At 40.7% G+C, this 19,975-nt stretch overlaps 2 protein-coding genes across 4 annotated transcripts in view; both read right to left on the bottom strand.

Annotated features, from left to right (window-relative positions):
• Positions 1 to 397: 397 nt before the first annotated feature.
• Positions 398 to 3,689, bottom strand: Rpl37a (ribosomal protein L37a). The gene is made up of 4 exons (XM_046439771.2): positions 3,539 to 3,689; positions 3,070 to 3,198; positions 2,650 to 2,732; positions 398 to 799 (listed from the first exon to the last, which is right to left on the bottom strand). Exons 1-4 carry the CDS (start codon positions 3,539 to 3,541, stop codon positions 736 to 738), a joined length of 279 nt encoding a protein of 92 aa, XP_046295727.1. The 5' UTR covers positions 3,542 to 3,689; the 3' UTR covers positions 398 to 735.
• An 8,273-nt stretch (positions 3,690 to 11,962) lies between these two features.
• Positions 11,963 to 19,975, bottom strand: part of Smarcal1 (SWI/SNF related, matrix associated, actin dependent regulator of chromatin, subfamily a like 1) — a 59,147-nt gene continuing 51,134 nt past the window's right edge. For all 3 annotated transcript variants that reach the window (XM_046439762.2, XM_046439764.2, XM_046439763.1), the window contains 4 exons: positions 18,277 to 18,459; positions 16,966 to 17,066; positions 15,956 to 16,052; positions 11,963 to 12,615 (listed from right to left, as the gene is read on the bottom strand). In XM_046439762.2, the coding sequence (XP_046295718.1) occupies positions 12,421 to 12,615; positions 15,956 to 16,052; positions 16,966 to 17,066; positions 18,277 to 18,459 (576 nt within the window). In that variant the 3' untranslated portion in view covers positions 11,963 to 12,420. The remainder of the gene's footprint in view (positions 12,616 to 15,955; positions 16,053 to 16,965; positions 17,067 to 18,276; positions 18,460 to 19,975) is intronic.

Genomic DNA, 19,975 nt, shown 5'->3' with positions numbered 1-19,975 from the left:
TGGGGCAAAAGGGGGGGGGGTCACTAAAGGGCAAAAGCAAGATTTATCAGAAAGGAGTTGATTCAAGAAAAGTCACAAAGGTCTTTATTCTAACAGTAAAGGAAATCCATGTTTTATAACCTTTACATTCATGAAGAATTACTGATTTTGGAGTCCCTACCACAGATGGCTGCTTAGACATGGCTGAGAAAGAGATAATAACCACCAGAACTAATCATAACTAGTAAACTCCTCCAAGGAACTTAAGACTCTTTTGTTACCATCTATATGAAATTGAATTCAATCTATGAACCCTTGTGTGAAAACTAAACAAAAGGATGGCGGACACATTCAAAAACTTGTTATATAATTGTTTCACATGTTCATGTGCACTCAAATGAAACACCAAAAGAGGCAATTTATGTATATCCTTTGTGTATTTTAGCATATTTTACCTTTAAAACAAATTTTGTACAATATCAATGTATCTCGGAGTAGTTGAACAGTGTTTTAAAAAAAACAAAAAAAGCTGAGTATATATTAAGTCATAAGACTTAGTTCATGCCATTATCATCTGATTACTGAAGAAAAAAGACCTGAATTACAATAACCCATCTAGCAAAATTTTCCAATTCAAATTAGAAGGGCTTCAATTTACAAATCTTTTGAAAGGGCAATATTAATGCAATTCACATCAGAACATCCAGTTAATACAATTAACAAACAAACCACAATTTTGCTATATGGTAGAACTTTCTACTGGTCTTTCAATTCCTTCAGCCTTCTGATTGCAGACTTGACTGTGACGGCAGAAGTGGTGCTGTGAAGAAAAATTCAGTTTCCAATAAATTAAGCATATTAGAGTATAAAATGTCAAATAAAGCTACCTCATTGTTACAGGAAAATCCTAAAAACTTTCTTAACTTCTGGAAAAAGACTACTTGCAGTTAACCCAAAGACTTAACTAATATTAAAACTATTATTCAGAAATCAGGGGCTCACAAAACTATACTATGGCATCTTTTAAGAGCCACACCTTTAGGCTCTTACAAAATTAGAAGGCAACCACATATAACTAATCTCTTAAACAGTATTTTTTTAAAAAAGGAGAGGAATAGCTTGCCTAAATTCACCAATTGGGAATACATAGAAGAAATGAATAAAGTTTCAAGCCAATACAATAAGATAGGGTTTTTGGGGGGGAGGGGGGATTGTTACTGGGAATTGAATCCACAGCTTAGCACATACTTAGGCCAAGTTATATCACTGTTACCACTAAGCCACATTAACCCCCTGGTAACTCTGGCCTTTTTGAGACAGGTTGCTGAGGCTGGCCTCAAACTTACATCTTACTGCCTCAGCCTCCCAAGTAGCAGGGACTATAGGCATATAAAGATCAAACAATTCTTTAAGCTTTTTCAAAAAAGAGATATTAAAATGACTAGAGTTGAGCGAGGTAGCACAAACTTGTAATCCTAGAGACTCAAGAGGCTTAGGCAAGAGCACTGCAATTTTGAGGCTAGCCTCAACAATTTAGCAAGATGCTAAGCAACTCAGTGAGACCTTGTCTCGAAAAAGAATGGGCTGGGGTTGTGGCTCAGCGGTACAGCGCTCCTCTAGTACGGGTGGGATCAGGATTGGATCCTCAGCACCACATAAAAATAAAGGCATTGTGTTTAAAAAAAAAAAAAAGGAATGGGGATGTGGCTCAGTGGTTAAGCACCCCTGGGCTCAATCCCTGGTACCTGCCCCCAAAACCAACAACAACAACAACAACAAAAAATCAAACAAAAAAGTGACCACAAATATTTAGAACAAAATTCAGGAAAAGTCACAAAACTATTCCATGGCGGGCTTAAGAATGCTCATTCACTTTACTATCGGAGCTAAGTACCCTTGACATCATTTTACTGTTTGTCACCACAAATTAAAAGGAGATGCTTAAATATACATCCATATTAACATTTCAACATTTTCCACTATTTCAGTTGAAGGGCAAAATTAACCTAAAAATACATATACATCATATTGTATATGGCTAGTTTGTTGCGGACAGCACAGATCTACACACTGGCTTGAGTAAAAAGTCAGGCTCTCAGAATTCAGAGTCAACAAACAACTCCACTTCTAGAAGCCTTTAAGGACAGCTATAATTTCTGGAAATGGATACACTTAAGAGTCAAAACAAGCAATACCAGCACAAATATATATATACATATATATATATATATATATATTTCCCCCCCCCAATAGTATTACCTGGCCCTGTAGGGTCACAATGGTAAATAAATCCAAACAACAACAGAGGTATGAAGGTCCATATGGCTTCAAGTTTCCATACAGTTTTAAACCAACTGACCTCTTAAAAAAAAATATCTTTACAAAAACAACTTGCAGTGCAAGCCAAGGTTCTGTACAGACTCAAGGTATCAGCGAGGGACCTGCAAAATATCACAACACTAACTGGGGTCATTTTACAGGATTTCAAAGCATCTCATAAAATTTTATTTCAATAGTTTTATTTCTATTCTTTGAATGGAAAGTAAACTATGACACTAAAGAATTCTGGGGGAGGGCCCCCCAAAGCATCTTTACTCTCCTAACCCATCAGGTGCGAAAGAGGCCTATGTTGTTCCCACAGACTTTTAGACAACAGAAAAATGGACTCACTTGTAGGTCCAGGCACCACCAGCCACAGTTTTCATGCAGGAACCACAGTGCCAAATCCCCACAGCCCGTCTCTTCATCTTGGTCTGCAAAAGAATCAATTTTTCGCTATGAATCAAACAAAAACCTTTTTATCTTGCCAGCTTTCAGGAACTTAATTTGTACACAATAAAACCAACTTAAGCACCTAGTAAATGGCCAAATATTTGTTAAAAGGATGTTATTAGATGCGGACTATCCTTTTTACCCTTCAGTTCCTCAGTAATTTTGTTTAAGTGAAGAACATTTCCCAAAACCTAAGGGTACCACCATGCTCTCATTTCACAAATGTTAATCGACTGTAGGCGCAATTCCCAGTGCTCACCAGCACTGTTTACAAGCCCCCTTGGAGAGGAAGCCTGTCCCCTCCCCAGACCACCTTACTTTGCCACAGAAGGAACATGTGTACTTGGCGTGCTGGCTGATTTCGATTTTCTTCACCATTTTCCGGAGGGAGGCACCGTAGCGGGTCCCATATTTACCGACGATTCCGACTTTCTTAGTGCGTTTAGCCTGTTGAGATCGAGGAAAGGGACAGACCAATGACATTTAGAATTGAAACCCAGGTCCCGGTGTCTCCACACCTCAGCCCCTCCTCTGTGACCTAGTTTTTAAAAAATTAAACCCGGTGAAACAGAGGTCCGGGACGCGCCCAAAGCTCCGAGAGCCTGGGCAAGAGGTCCCTGCCCCGCCGCCTCGGTGTGTCCCAGAGTCAAGTCTCCAGAAAAGGAGAGGGCATAAAGACTGGAAAGGGCTCGGGGAAGGGCTGGCGGGCAGAGGCGGGCGCGGAGAAAAAGCGAGAGGACAGATGCAGACGGATAAACACTTACGCTGCAAGAACTATCACACTCACCATGTCGCCGCGACTTAGGCCCGAGACCGAAGAGGAAGAGATGTTGTGCGCAGGCGCAATTTAGAGGGGCGAGCGGAAGTGACGATAGGCCTCTCTAGGAACTGACCTCTATGGTCTGGAGGTTTCCTTGCAGTTATTCTCCTACAAAGGCCTTCTTGCTATCTCTCCTGGAATATTTAGGGTGGCTAGAGTCTCTCCACCAGGTTTATCGAGACTCACTAGCTGAAACGACAAACGTCGAGCTGAATTACGTTCACATTAATTCACATATATTCCCGGCTCCATTCTCTGCGCAAGGAAGTCAGGTTTTAAGTGACTTGCTTAGTGCACTTGAATTAAAGAAGTGGTGCTTAAATCTTAGGTTTGTGACTCCAAATCTCATGGCTTTCCCTACTACCTTATGCGTTTTAAAATCATAAGCTCCTGTGCAAGATGCTGGCACTAATCCTGAGTAGAATCCAAGGCTTCTGTCCCAGAGCAAGTTGCATTCCCACTGCTAGAATCCCGTAGTCCCATTAATGAGTTATGAAATTTCACTCATGAGAGCTCTGGAGCAGAAGGAGAAAGAGCCTGAAGTTTTCTGGGAAAAGTTGGATACGTTATTAAGATAAAGAGAGAAGGTGTCATGTAATGTTTAGGAACATAGGCTTTGGAATTAGACTGTCCAGCTTCAAAGCAGGGCTCTACTACTTACCAACCCTGACAAGTTGTTTTATTTTTCTGCATATTGTTTTCCTCAGCTGTAAAATCTGGATAATTATAGCATTTACTATACGAAGTTGTTATGAAAAGTCAATGAATTAAATGCGTGAAGTGTCTGAAACTTAGTATGACACTATATAATTGTAACTATTAGTTTTATTATTCAGATGAAGAATATGAGGCTTGGAGAAGTTAAGAACCTTGCCCAGTGTCACACAGCAATAAGTAATGAAGATAGAACTGAAGTCTATCTAGATCTATCTGATTCCAAAGTTAGTTCTCTTAATTGTTGATATGTGTTAATCCAGCTCATGATTATTTATTGTACTGAAAAAGCAAAGTAGAAAACATACTTGACTTGGAAGCAGGTCCCCAGCTCTCAGTTCAGGCCAGGCTCTCTAACTACTTTGAGGCAGGACTTTGGCTTAGCCAGTCCCTGAATAGAGAACCTCACCACAACTTCCCAACAGCCAACATATTTATTTACAATGAGAGAATGAACCAGACAACCTCCAAAGTCCCATCCACTTCCTATCTTTTATAGTTCCACCAAGCGCTTCCAGACTGTTGGAGCAATAACTGGCCATGAAATTTGTGTTGTTACCAACATCTTACCCCCCCCCATTTTTTTTCCAGTATTAGAGATTGAACCCAGAGAAGCTCTACCACTGAGCTACATCCCTCCCCCACTCCCTTTTTTGAGACAGGATCTTGCTAAATTGCTGAAGCTGGACACAAACTTGAGAACCTCCTGCCTCAGCCTTCTGAGTAGCTGGAATCACAGACATGCACATGTCATTCTACACATTTTTAGGAACAAAAGCAATTCCACTTTTATCCTCCCCAGTCTGTTACTCCAGTTCTGGCTATGTAAATCCAATGAGAAAAAAAAAAAAAAAAGCGAAAAGTGTTCTGTTTACGGTAGTGAATAGTAGAAATAATTAAATCAATTTGTGTGTGTATATATTTCTGAAGTTTCTAATTATTTTTTATGATGAGCACATAATTATTTTATAAGCTGAAGAAATCACCATTTTAACATAATTCCACAATTTCATCAGCAACTAGTACACCTAACACCTAGATAAAAACCAGAGTTCCTTAGAGAAATGGCTGATTCTAGAACTGCAGCAGGAAACAATGCAGTATGAGCCTGGAACATTTTGTCGTACCATACAAGTAGGGAAATACTAAAAAAAAAAAAAAAAAAAAGCCAGAAAACCCCTGCGCTGACTGGAATTTCAAAGAGGTGAGCAGACTGAAAGAGCTCCCAATGGTTACTCAGGAGGCTGAGCCAGGAGAATCATAGGTTGGCCAGAATTTCTCAGAACTGTCAGGAAAGGGAAGCTGGAGATTCTGTCAAAGTCAAGAGGAGTCTGAGGTGACATGATGCCTAAGTGTACTACAGTATTCTAGAACAAAAAGTGAGACACTAGATAAAAACCAAAATCTGAGTAAACCATGGGATTTAATTCATAATAATGTGTCCATATTGGCTTATTAATTGTAATGGATACACACACAACACACACACACACACACACACACACACACCATACCAAGGTAAGGCATCTATTAGGGGAACCTGGGTGAAAGGATATACTGAACTGTTACCATTACTTCCTCAGTTCTTCTATAAATCAAAAACTGTTCTAAGAAATAGTCTATTTAAGCCCCTCCCCAGATCATCAAAATTCAACTCCAGGGGGAGAGGGCCTTTGTTGTTGATCTCTGCATCCTAGGGCCTCACCCAGAGTCAGGGGTAATGAATATTGTTGAATGGGCACTTGTTCCCTTGCAAGGTCTAATGGTCATAAGTTTATTAGGGTTTTATGTTTGGATTTCTCTACCTTACAAGATCAATCCACTTAAGTCAGAATGGAAACAAGAGTTTAGAGATGTTCTAGCCAAATTGGAAACTTAGGTCCAGGAAGGTCAAAGGAATTGCCTAAGCCCACATGGCCAATAAGTGACTTCCAAACTTGTGTTCTACCTATTGTACTGCAAGATTCATGTCTCCAAGTCTGTTTCCTTAACTGTACAAAATACGATAATGCTCCAGAGAGTCTTGGGAAGATAAAATAAGCATCAATAGCTACTCAGTGGGCCTCCTCTATGGTGTCTACTATTGTTGAAATGCTGCTACTGCCTGATCTCCAGGTCTCTTGATGCCTTTAATCTCATCTTCTCTCTGCCATACTTGAGGGACTACAGCAAGTTTGTTTTCTGCCTTCCTTAAAAATATGCCTATTTCCTTTCTTAATTTCTTTAGCTTGGGCACAATAAGACTACTGCGGTCACAGGAATGGCTTCCTGGGCCCACAAAGGGAGCTGAGTGTGCTCAAGTTCCACCTTCTATCTTAGGCACCTCCTCCACTTAGGGTGGGAATAATGGAAAGTTCTCTATCCAAATTAAGCCTGCTCTGGAAACTGTACATTAAAACAAATCCATATACATATTGGTGCAAATAAACAGATCTTGGAGAGTGGAGAAACAAGTGCTTGCAATGGTTCTCCTGTTCCTTGGGTGCATGACGTTCATCTGACCTTGGTAGGTGGGCAAGTACAGCGGCCTTGTGCTGGAGCAGCCCAGGTGGAGCAGAGGTAAGCTCAGATCATCATTTAGCAAATTTACTGCCACCTCCTGCATAGCCTCCTAACTCTGGCCTTCAGGGGGTCTGAGAGAGAGCAAGAGAAGGGAGAGTGCATCTGGAAGAATGTATAACAGCATCTGAAAATGAGACACTCCATAATAGGAGAAAATTGCTCATGTTCAGAGCAATTTTGTCAAAACTGAACAAATCTCTTTAAATAGCAAGCTTGAGGATGTACAAATAGCACTCTCATGAAATCAGCTTTAAGTGACTTCAGAAAATTGTGCCTCTCATAAAGCCTCAATTTATCTTATCTGCAGGCCAATAAATCTCCATCCACATTAGAGGACCATCATGTGTAGAGAATGTTTGTTGCAATGCATTCCCATAAAGTCTCAGCAAAAATCTCTGCTGAGTCACCTCTGCTCTTCAGGGACGCTCAAATATCACTTTTTGCCTTTAGAAAAATAAATAAGTTTAAAGTCATTTCCAGAGAAAAGTTCTTTTAGCTGTTGAGCCAAGCAGTTCTCCTGGGCCATGTAGTACACAGTTCTCGAAAGAAATGTGAGATGAAAGCGTCATCCCAATTCTTCTTATGCTGGAGACGCGAAGGATTTATTCCCAAATTTCAGGTGCCCTTGTCATAGAAGTGCCAGGTGATTGCACACATGAGTGAGGACTGCACAGCACTGTCCGGAGTCCTGTGGGTCAAAGGCCCCAGGCAAGAGGTAGCACAGGAAGGAGGCAAAGCCTTCAAAGATAATCCTGAATACCAAGAAGGAATCAAGGTGTCCAGAGTGGATTTCGGCACACATATTCTTTCATTTCTTCCATTTCCCCTCAAATTCACTTTAAAGTAATTCTAGTTGTGCTTGCCAGTGGGCATTTCACAGAGCATTCACACAGATAATGCATCGATCAGGTAGAAGCAGTTGCTCAGTAAATCATAAATGTGAAATGTGCCAATGTGAAACAGTGTCCAAATATATTATGTGAATTGAGCCACTTAAGTATGAGAAGTTTGATACAATTTTTATGAAAACATTCTATTCATATAGGGAATAAATTACACATGGTTCCATCCTAAATTATTCACATTAGTCATTACCTCTAGGAAGTGGGGCCAAGGGGTGGGGAGGAGAAGAGCATAGGACTTTCATTTTTTAACATATAATATACATTTCTAGGTTAATTTTTACATGAGATACATAATATGGGAAAGAAAGCATTGCAAATTAGCAGGTGAAAGGAGTATTTTCAATAAGTGGTGGTAAGGTAATTGCATCTCCATTCAGAAAAAAATTAAACTTGACCTTATCTTACTCCAAGTCTGAAATCAAACTCCAAGTAGATTGTAGATTTAAACATTAAAGGCAAAACAAAAAACTTCCATAAGATTTTATTTTTTATAACATTGGGGTTACCGATTGCATGGGTGTTTATTTTATATTTGGTTAAGCTGTAAATTGTTTTATGAACTGTTTTGTATATTATATTTCATCCCCCAAAAGGAGGGGTTAAAAAGAGAGAGAATGCCCAGTACTCAATAAAATCTGCTGAATGGAGTAGAGAGGGGAAGATGTGGACATAATGTTTCAAAATCAAGTAACTATTGGCTGCCATAATACCCAAAAGACTTTGACTCACAGGTTTCTCAGTGCTTTTTGCTGTGATTAGGAATCCATTTCCTTCACTGAGAACCCACAGGAAAAGACAAACTAAAAAAACAAACTTAAAACAAGATACATGAGATGGCTCCAATTAATCCTTTCCAAGCCTCTTATGTAATCCTGAACTTGGGGAGAAGTGAGAGGATGGGGTAAATACAAGATGGAATTTCTTTCTATACCCTTGAAACTTAAAAAAACAACGACAACTACAACAACAAAAAACATCAAGATTCCAATAAACAAAGCCAAGCATGATGGTACATGCCTGTAATCCCAGTGACTCTGGAGGTTGAGGCAGGAGGGTCTCAAGTTGGAGACTAACTTCAGCTACTTAGCAGGCCCTAAGCAACTTAGCAAGACTGTATCTCAAAATTAAAAAAAAAAAAAAAAATTAAAAAGGGCTGAGATACAGCTCAGATGTAAAGTGTCCTTGGGTTCAATCCCCAGTACAAAACAAACAAACAAACAAACAAACCTCAAAAAAACTCTCCAATACAGGACAAAAAAACCAAAGATGGCATCTTCTGCTGTATTTTTTCCCAATGACCAAAGAAAAAGGCTTATCTGAAGTCAAGAAGAAAAAAGACATGATGAATCCACATGTTATGGATTATGACAAATGGGAGATCTTGCTGCTTCTTGAAGCATCCTGTACAGTGCTAGAGGCAGAAATTAACTGGGGTCACTTGAGTAATAAGACTTGGTAGCTGGGCATGGTGCTGTAATCCCAGCAATTCAGAAGGCTGATGCAGGAGGATCACAAGTTCAAGGCCAGCATGGGCAACTAAGTGAGACCCTTAAAAAAACAAACAAACAAACAAACACACAAAAACTGAAAATGTGATTCTGGTTAAGCACTCCTGGGTTCAAACTCCAGTACCAAAAAAAAAAAAAAAAAAAAAAATGGTTTAGTGATCATGGAGCGGGAAGGCAAAGAGACTTTTAGTAACATCTTCTTTAAAATGTGTAGATGGACAAAATAATTTTATTTACTTTTTATGCAGTGCTGAACATCAAACCCAGCACTTCACACATGCTAGGCAAGTGCTCTTCTACTGAGCTACAACTCCAGCCCTTGGGATCCTCTTTTAAAGGTATAATCAATGGCAGGCAGGGATAGGAATGAAATGAGAGGGCCCAGATTTCTTCATTCCAATTGGTGCTTCTGAAAAACACAATTTGGTGTCTGTATTGAACTGGGAAATGGAGGAGGTAAAGGAATTAGTGTGAAATCCTTTTTCAAAAAAAAAAGTTTTTTACTCTCTATTTAAATAAATCCAACTGGCTTATACTGAATCCCACAGAAATGGTTGGATGGTTCTTGACAAATTTCAGATAAACATTTGGAATGGTCTAACTTGCAATACATAGGCTACATGGTCTAAATACAATTTGCTCTGGAGGACTTCAGGGTCATCTCAAAGAGAGTTTTTCTCCAGCTGCCAAAACCCAGGTCCAGCTAGAGGCTCCATGGGTTATATTTACTAAGACCACAGAGGAATGGTGGTTTCAAATATGAGTGCTCAACTGCAAGGGACAAGGGCAGGCCCTCCAAATTGCAGCCACTGCCCTAACATGACAAGATGCCTCTGTGAGGCAGGCCCAGATTCAGGAATTAAACAATTGTCAGTGACTCTCCTAAACCACTGGTATAGATGTCTCTAAAATTAAATGCACCAATTGTATTCTGAACACATTTTTGGACTGAGAAAAAACTATTAATAGGTATAGAGAATGAGATCCTAAGAGATTTAAAGAACTCGACCCAAGCACAGAGGAGACTGAAGAAAAGCTGCATGAAAGCCCCACTCAGGGGCTGAAGGTACAGCGGATAGGTAGATGCATTGCTGGAGATGTCCATAGGTCATAGTTGAGTGCTCCTTAATGGTTCTCAAGCTGTGATATAAATGCATAGAGCAGAGGCCATGGGCAGGTGGTAGGGGGTGGGCAAAGGAGAAATGCTCCTATTTGAAGTTCTCCCAAGATCCTTGATTCAAAAACTTTTCTGCTTCCCGGGCCTTAACTCATTCCAAAGATCCTTCCCTAATGTGTACGATATATCTGCCACTGACTGTCCACCAGCCACCTCAAACTTAGCAAGTCTGTTTCCAACCTGAGTTCACCCTGATCCCAACTTTCCCCTTTTCTTATCTCTAACTACTTAGCGCAAGCAAAACCTAGGTCTCAGCGTCTCTTCCTCAAATACTCCATTGTCAGTCTATCTGCAAATATTTTCTGCTTTCTTTTCAAAATCTTCTTGGCTCCCAGTACTTCTTATCTCGTTCATGTTACCCACACTCAGCCACCTGCTGGTATCCACCCCACAAGGGGCACATGCAAGAGCTCAATAGCTTCTCATCTAATTGCTCCTTCTGCCTATTGTTCCCGGTCTGTATCCTACACACAAGCCAGTTTGAAACTGTTAAAAAAAACTTTTAAAAATATCAGATCACTTCATACTCTGCTCAAAACCATAAAGTGGCTTCTATTCATAATCAAAACTAAACCCAAATTTCTTACCAAGACCTGGGTCCTCTTGTCAATCCCTTCAGTATAATTATCCCTATTATTCTCCACCTCCTCCACTTAACATTCTACTACCTTTATCATTCTCTAAACCTGAGGTGTCCAACATAGGAGCCACCAGCCATATGTGGTTCTGGAGCACTTGAAACACGGTTAGATAGAGATGCTGTCACATATACATTGGATCTCAAAAACTTAGTAGAAAACAAAAATTATTATATTGCTCATTAAAAAAAAAATTAAGTCCAGTTTAGTAGCACATGCTGTAAACCCAGCAACTCAGGAAATTCAGTAAGGAAGATTGCAAGTTCAAGGCCAGCCTGGGCAATTTATAAGACCCCATCTCAAAATAAAAAATAAAAAGGGCTGGGATATAGTACCCCTCGGTTCAACTCCTAGTACCTAAATAAATAAATAAAAATCTTTTTTAAGGGCTGGGAATATAGTTCAGTAGTATAGCACTTGCCTAGCATGTGTGAAGCCCTGGGTTCAATCCTCAGCATCACCAAAAATTTTTTTAAAATTATGTATGTTGAAATAATAGCATTAATAGTATATTGAATATATTGGGTTAATTATATTATTAATTTTATCCTTTTTAACTTTTTAAATGTTCTATTAGAAAAATTAAAGCCACATTATGTGGCTCACATTATACTGCTACTGGATGATGTTGCTTTAAACCAGAGCTGGCAAACTATGGTCAATGTGCAATGTTCAGCCCCCAGCCTGCTTCTATAATGCCAGAGAGCTAAGAATGTATTTCACATTTAAAATGTGTTTTTTTGTTGTTTTTTTTTTGGTGCTGGGTGTCGAACTCAGGGCCTTGTGCTTGCAAAGCAAGCACTCTACCAACTGAGCTATATCCCCCGCCCTAAAATGTTTTTTTAAAAAAATCAAGAGTAATCTGTGACACATGAAAATTAAACAAATTTCAGTGGTCATAAATGGAATTTTATTAGAAAAGAGAACTTATACTATTGCTTCTCCCATTGAATAAGCTCTCCTAAGGCACATATTTTTCCTCTTGTTCAGCAAGTTATCACCAACACCTAGGATAGTACGTGGCACATATTAGGTATTCTGTAAATATTTACAGTCATTAAAATTTTAAGATCTAGATGTTGGGTTATGTAGGGAGCATTACTTAAAGAATATGAATCACCACTGTTACAAGTCATTTTTTGTCTCCTTTTCCAAGCTAGAAGAACTAAGATTAATTAAGCTCCAAAGCAATTCCCCACCTACTAACAGGAATGGAAATGCTGGTGTCCCTCTGGTCTTGGAGAGACACAGGCATTGCTGATGACAAGAGAAACACAGGTTTTATAAGCAAAATAACAGTTTATTTTTATGAATTCACGATTCCTAATACTTTTTTGGGTCCCTCTTAAAAGGGAGAGGTGAAGCTGTCCCAGTTATCAAAAAATTCAAATTTACTCTTCTTTGGTGGACTGGCAGTCAAGGCGCTTTCATCTGTGTCTCCTGGGTCAAAGGTCTCTGCTGCCTCCAGCAGCTCTTTGTCACTTTCATCTTTCTCAAAGGACTTCTGGAATAGGTCATAGATTTTCTTCTGCGTTGGGTCCTTCATCAGAGATAGAAAAGAAAAGATAAGAGGAAGAACCCATTTCCTAGGCTCCAACACTGACCCTCCTCCACTGTGGCTGGTCAGAGAGCTCTAAGGTGAGAGATGGCATATTTTAAGCCATCACAGAGATACATAGTAACCAGTAGCGACCATTTCAACAAACTACCACTAATGTTGCTTCCTGCTTCCTGACATCTTACTGTCTCTGTGCTCATTGGATTAGAAATAAAAAGAAACACAAAGAAGCTGTTTTTACACTATAATTTATCTTGGTATGTTTTCTCCCTTCTAACTTCCCACATTAGTTTTTCAGTATCAAAATAGCTCCCACGATCTCATTACCTGCAAAGTCTTTCTAAACTGAAGGGTTAGTTAAACTGTAATTCTGTGTGTTCAGCCATGGATTATGCCTCATTTTCAGGGATACCTGTCCCTACTTCTGATGGCCTTAAAGCTACAAATGATCAAGATGTTCACCAAATGCTTCTATCCATTATTGGCAATGGCGCAGTATTAAAACCAGGCCCAACAGTGATGACGTGACACATGACAGGCTCACCATCACCCCTGCTGATCTCTCTCAAGTCTAAATTTCCAACCCTGACCATTTCCAATCCAGAGGTACATTTAACATCTCCACTGACATCCATAAAATTAAACTATTTAGAATTAAAATTATCTCTCAGCTTACTCCTACAGCCTATCTTTGAAAGTCGACCAACATTCTCATTGGGCCTCTACTTGAAACCACAGGGTATCCTAAGTCCTTGGCTCATACAAGTTTCTCTCCTGTTCTCTCAAGTCACTCTCTTGACTTAGACCACGTCACTCGTCACTTAGCACTTGCAGAGTACCAAGTTACCAGAGCTCAACTTCTGCCTCAGGCTTCTTCCCAACTTCATCAGCCCCAGGTTCCTGCCAGCTTGATATCCCTTCAGGCCACCTTTTAGCAAGATTTCCTTTGTCATACCATTGTGTCTTCTTTACCTTATCAAGTTTAATATTGGTTCCCTAGCTTTACAGTTTTTTTTTAAATTATTTTTTGCCTTTTGGTGGCACTGGGAATTGAATCCAGGGGTACTACACCCTCAGCTCATTTTGTTTCTTACTTTGAGATAGGGTCTTACTAAACTGCCCACACTGGCCTCAAACCTGTGATCCTCCAGACTCAGCCTGCTTTTACAAAGAAGCTTCTTTTACACTATATTTATCCAGGAGTGGCTGGGATTACAGGTGAGTACCACTGTGCCTGGTTCCTCACTCTTCCTTCACAGAATCCCTTCACTTTGATAAAATGAAGTTCCTTGAAATCTGATTAAGGGAACATGTCATGTAAGAACTCTAGATTATTCCATTAACTATACCCCATATCTCCTGCCTTTCAGAATCCCAGCCTCTTGGAGCAGGGGATGAGTGATATTAAAGACCATTAAGGTCAATCTCAACACATTCTTCATGCCTTCCTGAAGGATGTACTCCTCAGCTTCTTTCTGAAGGGGTGCATTGTCAAGGAAGTGCTGCCCTGTGAGACGGCCCCTTCTCAGTAGAAATACCTATTGAAGCACATTGAATTATGATGGCAACACTATGTGCTAACTTGGAGCATGCATAATTAATTGGAAGCAAGTTTCAAGATCAGATTAATATTTCATTTCCCCTCTCAAAAGGAAGCCTATCTTCCAGAGACATCTATAACCTCTTTTACTTTTGTCTCCTAAAAAGGTGGCAACATTTTATTTTCCTATTTAATAAAATTTTCATTTCTATCTTAAGAAAATAAGTTTATAAAGTTAGTAATAAAAATAAATGCTGATAAGTCTCATTTGCATTATCTTGCACTTATACTTAGGTATAAATCTTAGCCAACTCAGGGTAACTGATGGAAAGACAAGAATGAGAAAAATGAGTTCAAATGAGGATCCTTTAGAACTAGTGTTCTTTCTTTTCCAAGGACAGATAATAACCTAGGTTCTATAAGTATATTCACCACTCCAACTGAATTCACGTTCTTTTGAGAGCTTAATAATAAGGTTGTCTTAAAATTGCCTTTACTGCTATTGCCTAAAAGAATTATTTACAGTTAACATTTAAATTAAATATGACCTGAGTCATATTTGTCCCAATAATTACTTTAGGAAAAAAAGATCTATTTGTTGAGTAAATGTAAACGAATAATCAAATTCTCAGACTCTTAAGTCTTAGAGTCACCTATAAGATTTTGTTTATTTAATTCAACTTTTTAATTTGTTGGGGGGTGCTGGGGACTGAACCCAGAAGTTCCTTACCCACTAAGCTATATCTCCAGCCTCTTTTATTTTTTATCTTGAGATAGGTCTCACCACATTGCCCAGGCTGGCCTCAAACTTGTGCTCCTCCTGTATCCGTCTCCTAAGGTAGCTGGGCTTATAGGTGTGCACTTGGCTTAAACTCAACTGATGCTCGATCAGCAATTGCAAGGAGGACGGCACCTGTCTGCATGAGGCTCAGACTTGACCCAAACTGTCCTGTTATTCATCTACAAGCCCCAGTCCAGGAGGCAGCACCTCCTGAGTAGATATCTTCTTAATCAGCCACCTGAGCTTCTGAAGGCAAGTCAGACTTAGGGAATCTCTGAGTCTCTTGCTCCCTGGTGTCTCACTGAAATGGGGGAGCAAGAGGCAATGGCAGCAACCAGGCTGGAGTGTGTAGCCAGGGCAGATGTGGTGAGCCCAGCATTGTCCTCTCCAAAGGCCAAGAAGCCTCTGACAAGGCACACCGAGTTATGGAAGGATGTTCACTGGCCTCTTTACACTCTGCTATGAGGGGCTGATGTCACAGAAGGAATGCTGGGCTAAGTTGAGCAGATTTGTATCTTGGGCTGATTCTACAGCCCTGCGACTTTGTGCAAGTCCTATTCTCTGCCATGTCTCAGTTTACCCACAATAAAATGGGGAGATACTGACAATAAAATGGAATGACAGAGGGGAAAATGTTCTTTGAAGCAGTGCTCTATTTTAAACACTCCCTATTCTGTGCTTGGGAAAAACTGGGCAGTAGCCCTGCTGCATGGTATGGACTGATATGTACCTCTCACAACACTAGGACAGTTACCACGGGGAGTTTTCCATTAATTTTGAATGGCGTGATGGAAAAGGCAGCCTTGGTTTTTAAGAATCTGAGGGCATGTGAGAAGCATCTAGTAGAATGCATACATGGACTGTAGGCCCATCCTTTTCAGCTCTGGGCTGGGGAAGGTCCCCAGGAGTGAATCACACCTTTCCATTCAGGACCCATGGGCCCGGTAGACAGCTTAATGCCTCCCTCTGCCCTAGAGACAAGGAGCCATGGCTGCATTTACCTTGTAGATGTAATCAGTGGCTTCTGTCATTTCTGAGAAATTGGTTTCAGAAAGCCCAGCTTCTCCCAGAACTTTAATCTTCTCTTGAATCATGGGCCTGTGGGGGAGAAACAAGCTGCAGTGAACACAACCTACTCAGAACAACCCTCCTGGTTCTGGTGGGACTGCCTTGTGTTAACTGTTTCACGTCTGAAATATTTGCCCCCTCTCAGTGGTGAAAAAAAACCTCCAACTTGGGGTTTCTTAGTTTCAGGGTCAAAATTCTTTTTTTAATGGAAGATGTGTAGGAAATAAACGTTGCCTAGTTACAACAAAATTTTGAACTGCCCAATTAAAAAATCCACTGAAGAAACAGAGGGGAGGAGAAGTGGCCCCCATATCCTGCAAAACTTGAGACCTTAGCCCTAAGACTGTGCACAGAGAAGTGGAAACTAATGAGATAATCAAAAAACTTAACACCAGGAAGGGAAAAATGGGACTGGGAAAAAGCATGGTGGGAATTTTTGCTTAGGTAGTAGACACAAACCTCCACAGTTGAAAATGTGACCCAGCTAAATCACTAAATAAATGATCCACGGTGAGCCCTTCTTCTCTGTGTCCAGCAAACAGTAAGATGTGGCCTATCAAGCCATATATAACAAAAGAGGAAAGAAGCCTGTCTCCTGTCCTAACCATCCCTCATGGCTGGGAACAGAGTGTTTTATAAACCAAATCCCATCTGTTTCATCATTATCAATTCCTAATCAGTTCCTCTCCAGGACTCAGGCCAGTGAGGAAGGAGTCAGCTCCCTTTATTACTACACGATTTCCTCCAATGTCCTGCAAACCCCCGAGAATGTTAGTGACAGAGGTCAAAAGTGGTCCAGATGAAAGTGGGAGTCATTGCCAACAAGTCTTCTTTGTGGATTCTCAAAGCCCTCAGCAAGAACAGAAGCACTTAAAAGGCAAAGAAAGCATATCCTGTAGCCATCCTCGCTCAGCTCCAAATCCAGTCACCCAGCCAGGCATACCAGAGGTAGTCATCTGCGGTGCCTTTTGCCACCAGGTAGTGAATGCCCACAGAGTTGGTCTGCCCGATGCGATGCACCCGGTCCTCAGCCTGGATCAGCACCTGCATGCACAGGGATCAAGGCAGCTAGGTGAAGGCCTGACACAGTCCAGCCCACCATGCAGTAGGCCTCTTGTTCCTGAGCCCCACCTCACCCCTTCCTCCTCAAGGCATTTCACAGTCTCTTAGAACTGTAGACAACTTGCCCTCTAACAAAAGAACTAAACACAACCCTGGATGGACCTAGAAGCTGCAGCAGTACATCTGGGAGTGGCTTTCTGGTGGTGAGCACTGCACTAGGTGCTGTGAGTGGAGAGCACACAGAGGCTCCTCTGACAGGCTGGGTGCAGAGGGGCAAATGACAGAAGCCTGGCACATTTCCACTTCTTGTCTCTGTGAAATGAAAAGTCACATTCTAAATTCCTAAAAACAGGGGCTGGGGATGTGGCTTGGTGGCAGAGTGCTTGCCTACCATGTGTGAGATCTGGGTTCAATTCCCAACGACAAACGGAAAAAAAAAGAAAGAAAGAAAAAGGTAGAAACATCACATTCATACTTGAATAGAGGGTGGTGTGGTGTCTTCATATAATAGTAAGCCCCATAATAAATACCTACAATCAAGAGCACTGTTTTTGTTATGAATAGCTTCAATCTCAAAGTCCACTAAGTTGCTAAAGTGTGGCCAGTGAAACCATACCGTATCAAAATTTCAGAGGGGAAATAACCTTTTTTTCTGAAGCATAGGAGGAAATTTTATGAGTTCAAACAAATGACATATCTGTTGCCACAGCAGTCCCTTAATTAGGTGTAACCAGGGATACATGGTGGTGTTCAGGGAGCACCGGAACTATCACTATTAAGCCCCCTTGGCTACAGTAGCTCACAGCTACAGTTAATAAAAGGGGCCTGGGTGGAAGGCCAGAGGCCTGGGCTGCTCCTGCCACCATACATGCCTCCTAGATGTACAGCAATGGGTCCTGGCTTGCTGCTTGGGCCCCTCCACCTCCACTCAGGTTTTTTCATTGATAAAATGGACTCGATAATCCAGTTAGCTGTGAAGACCTAAAAATTAGCCAACAGATGTGCTGTTTTAACATGGAGTGAGAACTGACCTGTGAGATTCTAAACATGGTTAGAAGGGCAATTGGAAACAGAAAGAAAGACAGTGGCACTGAGGAACGCCCGCAGAAACCACGTCTCCCAACTGACACCAGCTCCCTCACTGCCCCCGCCACCAGCATGCCCAGGGGAGGTCCAGTCTACTGTCCCTTACCCCTGGGTTCCAAAAGAGCTCGGCAAACACCACCAGGTCAGCGGAGGAGAAGGTGAGGCCCATGTTGGCAGCAGTGATGGACAGCACTGCCACTGCGTGCCTCTCGGACAGCTGAAACTGCTGGCACAGGTCCTCTCGGTCTGCTGAGGGAGTGGAGCCATCGATGCGGATGTGAGGCACTTGCTGTGGGGAAGAGGGGGGAAACTGAGGTAGGCTGCAACAGCACCTGACTGTGGCCATGTCAGCCACACCCAATCAGGGCCCCAAGGGCCACGCTGCACTGCTTTCTGCCCTCTGCTTTCAGGGTTTTGCTTTTTTAAAATTAAAATCTGTATATTCACACAGCATTGTAAGAGAGAATACAGGATTCTGTGTGCCAGGCTCCATGACGTGGTAACACTTTGTAAGACTATGGAACATATCATAACCAGGATTCTGACTTGGATGCAGTCTGCTGGTCTTCAGGTTTCCCATCGTGTGTGTGTGTGTGTGTGTGTATGTGTATGTGTATATGTGTGTGTGTATGTGTATGTGTGTGTGTGTGTATGTGTATGTGTGTGTGTGTATATGTGTGTGTATATGTGTGTGTGTGTATGTGTATATGTGTGTGTGTGTCTGTATTTGTTCTACAGTTTTGTCACTTTGGTAGGTTTTCATGTATTTACCTCCACAGTCAAGATATGGAATGGTTCCAACATCATAAGGATCCTTTTGTGGCTCTTTTAGAATGATGCTCACCTCTCCTCTCTTTCCCCATCCTTCATTTTTGGCAGACAGGAATCCATCCTGCATTTCTAAAACATTTCATTTAATGACTGTTACAGAAATGTAACCAGAATGTGTTACTTTTTGGGATGGACTTTGTTGACTCAGCATTGTTCTCTGGAGATTCAGCCAACCTGCTGCCTTCATTGGTAGCTTGTTCCTTGTTATTGCAGAGAAATAATCCATGGTACCTATGTACCATAGTTCAAAATCTCACCTACTGAAGGACATCTGGGCAGGTCCAATGTGGAGCTACCACACTTAAAGTGGCTAGACACATCTGTATACAGGTTTTTGTGCAACCATAGTTTTCATTTCTCCATGTAAAGCCCAGGGGTCAATTGCTGGGTTGTATGGTAACTGTATATTTAGTTTTGCATTTGTTTGAAGGAACATTTATTTGTTTCAAATGATAAACAATGTAAGAAAACAGAGATATTAGTAATCTTACTAACCTGATTTTTTTTGTCCTTTTTTCTCAATGTATATTACCATACTATTTTTTCCCAATAAACATACTGTAAATGAAGTAAACTACTTAAAGTTTTCTAAAGTCTTATTCTTAATGGCTATATTTCATTATGTGACAATAGCATAATTTAGCCATTCTTCTATTTTTACAAATACAGAGAGTTTCTAATTTTCCCTAAAAAGGAGTGGTTGGCAGTTGTCCATCAACAGGTTAATGAGTTGAAACAAAAAACAAAACAAAAATCCCTGTGGGATATCTACACAATAGGATTCAGCACTAAATAGGGATAAACAAGGATGAATCCCAAAATAAACTGAGGAAAAGAAACCAGACCAAAAAAAAAAAAAAAAAAAAAACAGAGTACATACTTAATAATTCCACATTCTAAAAAAGTCTAAAAAATACAAACTAATCTGGAGTCATGTACTTTTTTCTAGTCATACACTTTCTATCCTTACTGAG

This window comes from Marmota monax, unplaced genomic scaffold (genome assembly GCF_021218885.2).
Source record: "Marmota monax isolate L192 unplaced genomic scaffold, Marmota_monax_Labrador192_F-V1.1 WCK01_AAM20220418_F8-fsc00041, whole genome shotgun sequence".
Classification (NCBI taxonomy): Eukaryota; Metazoa; Chordata; class Mammalia; order Rodentia; family Sciuridae; genus Marmota; species Marmota monax.
The sequence above is the reverse complement of the archived record's forward strand: the minus strand, read 5'-3'. Positions and strand labels throughout refer to the sequence as shown.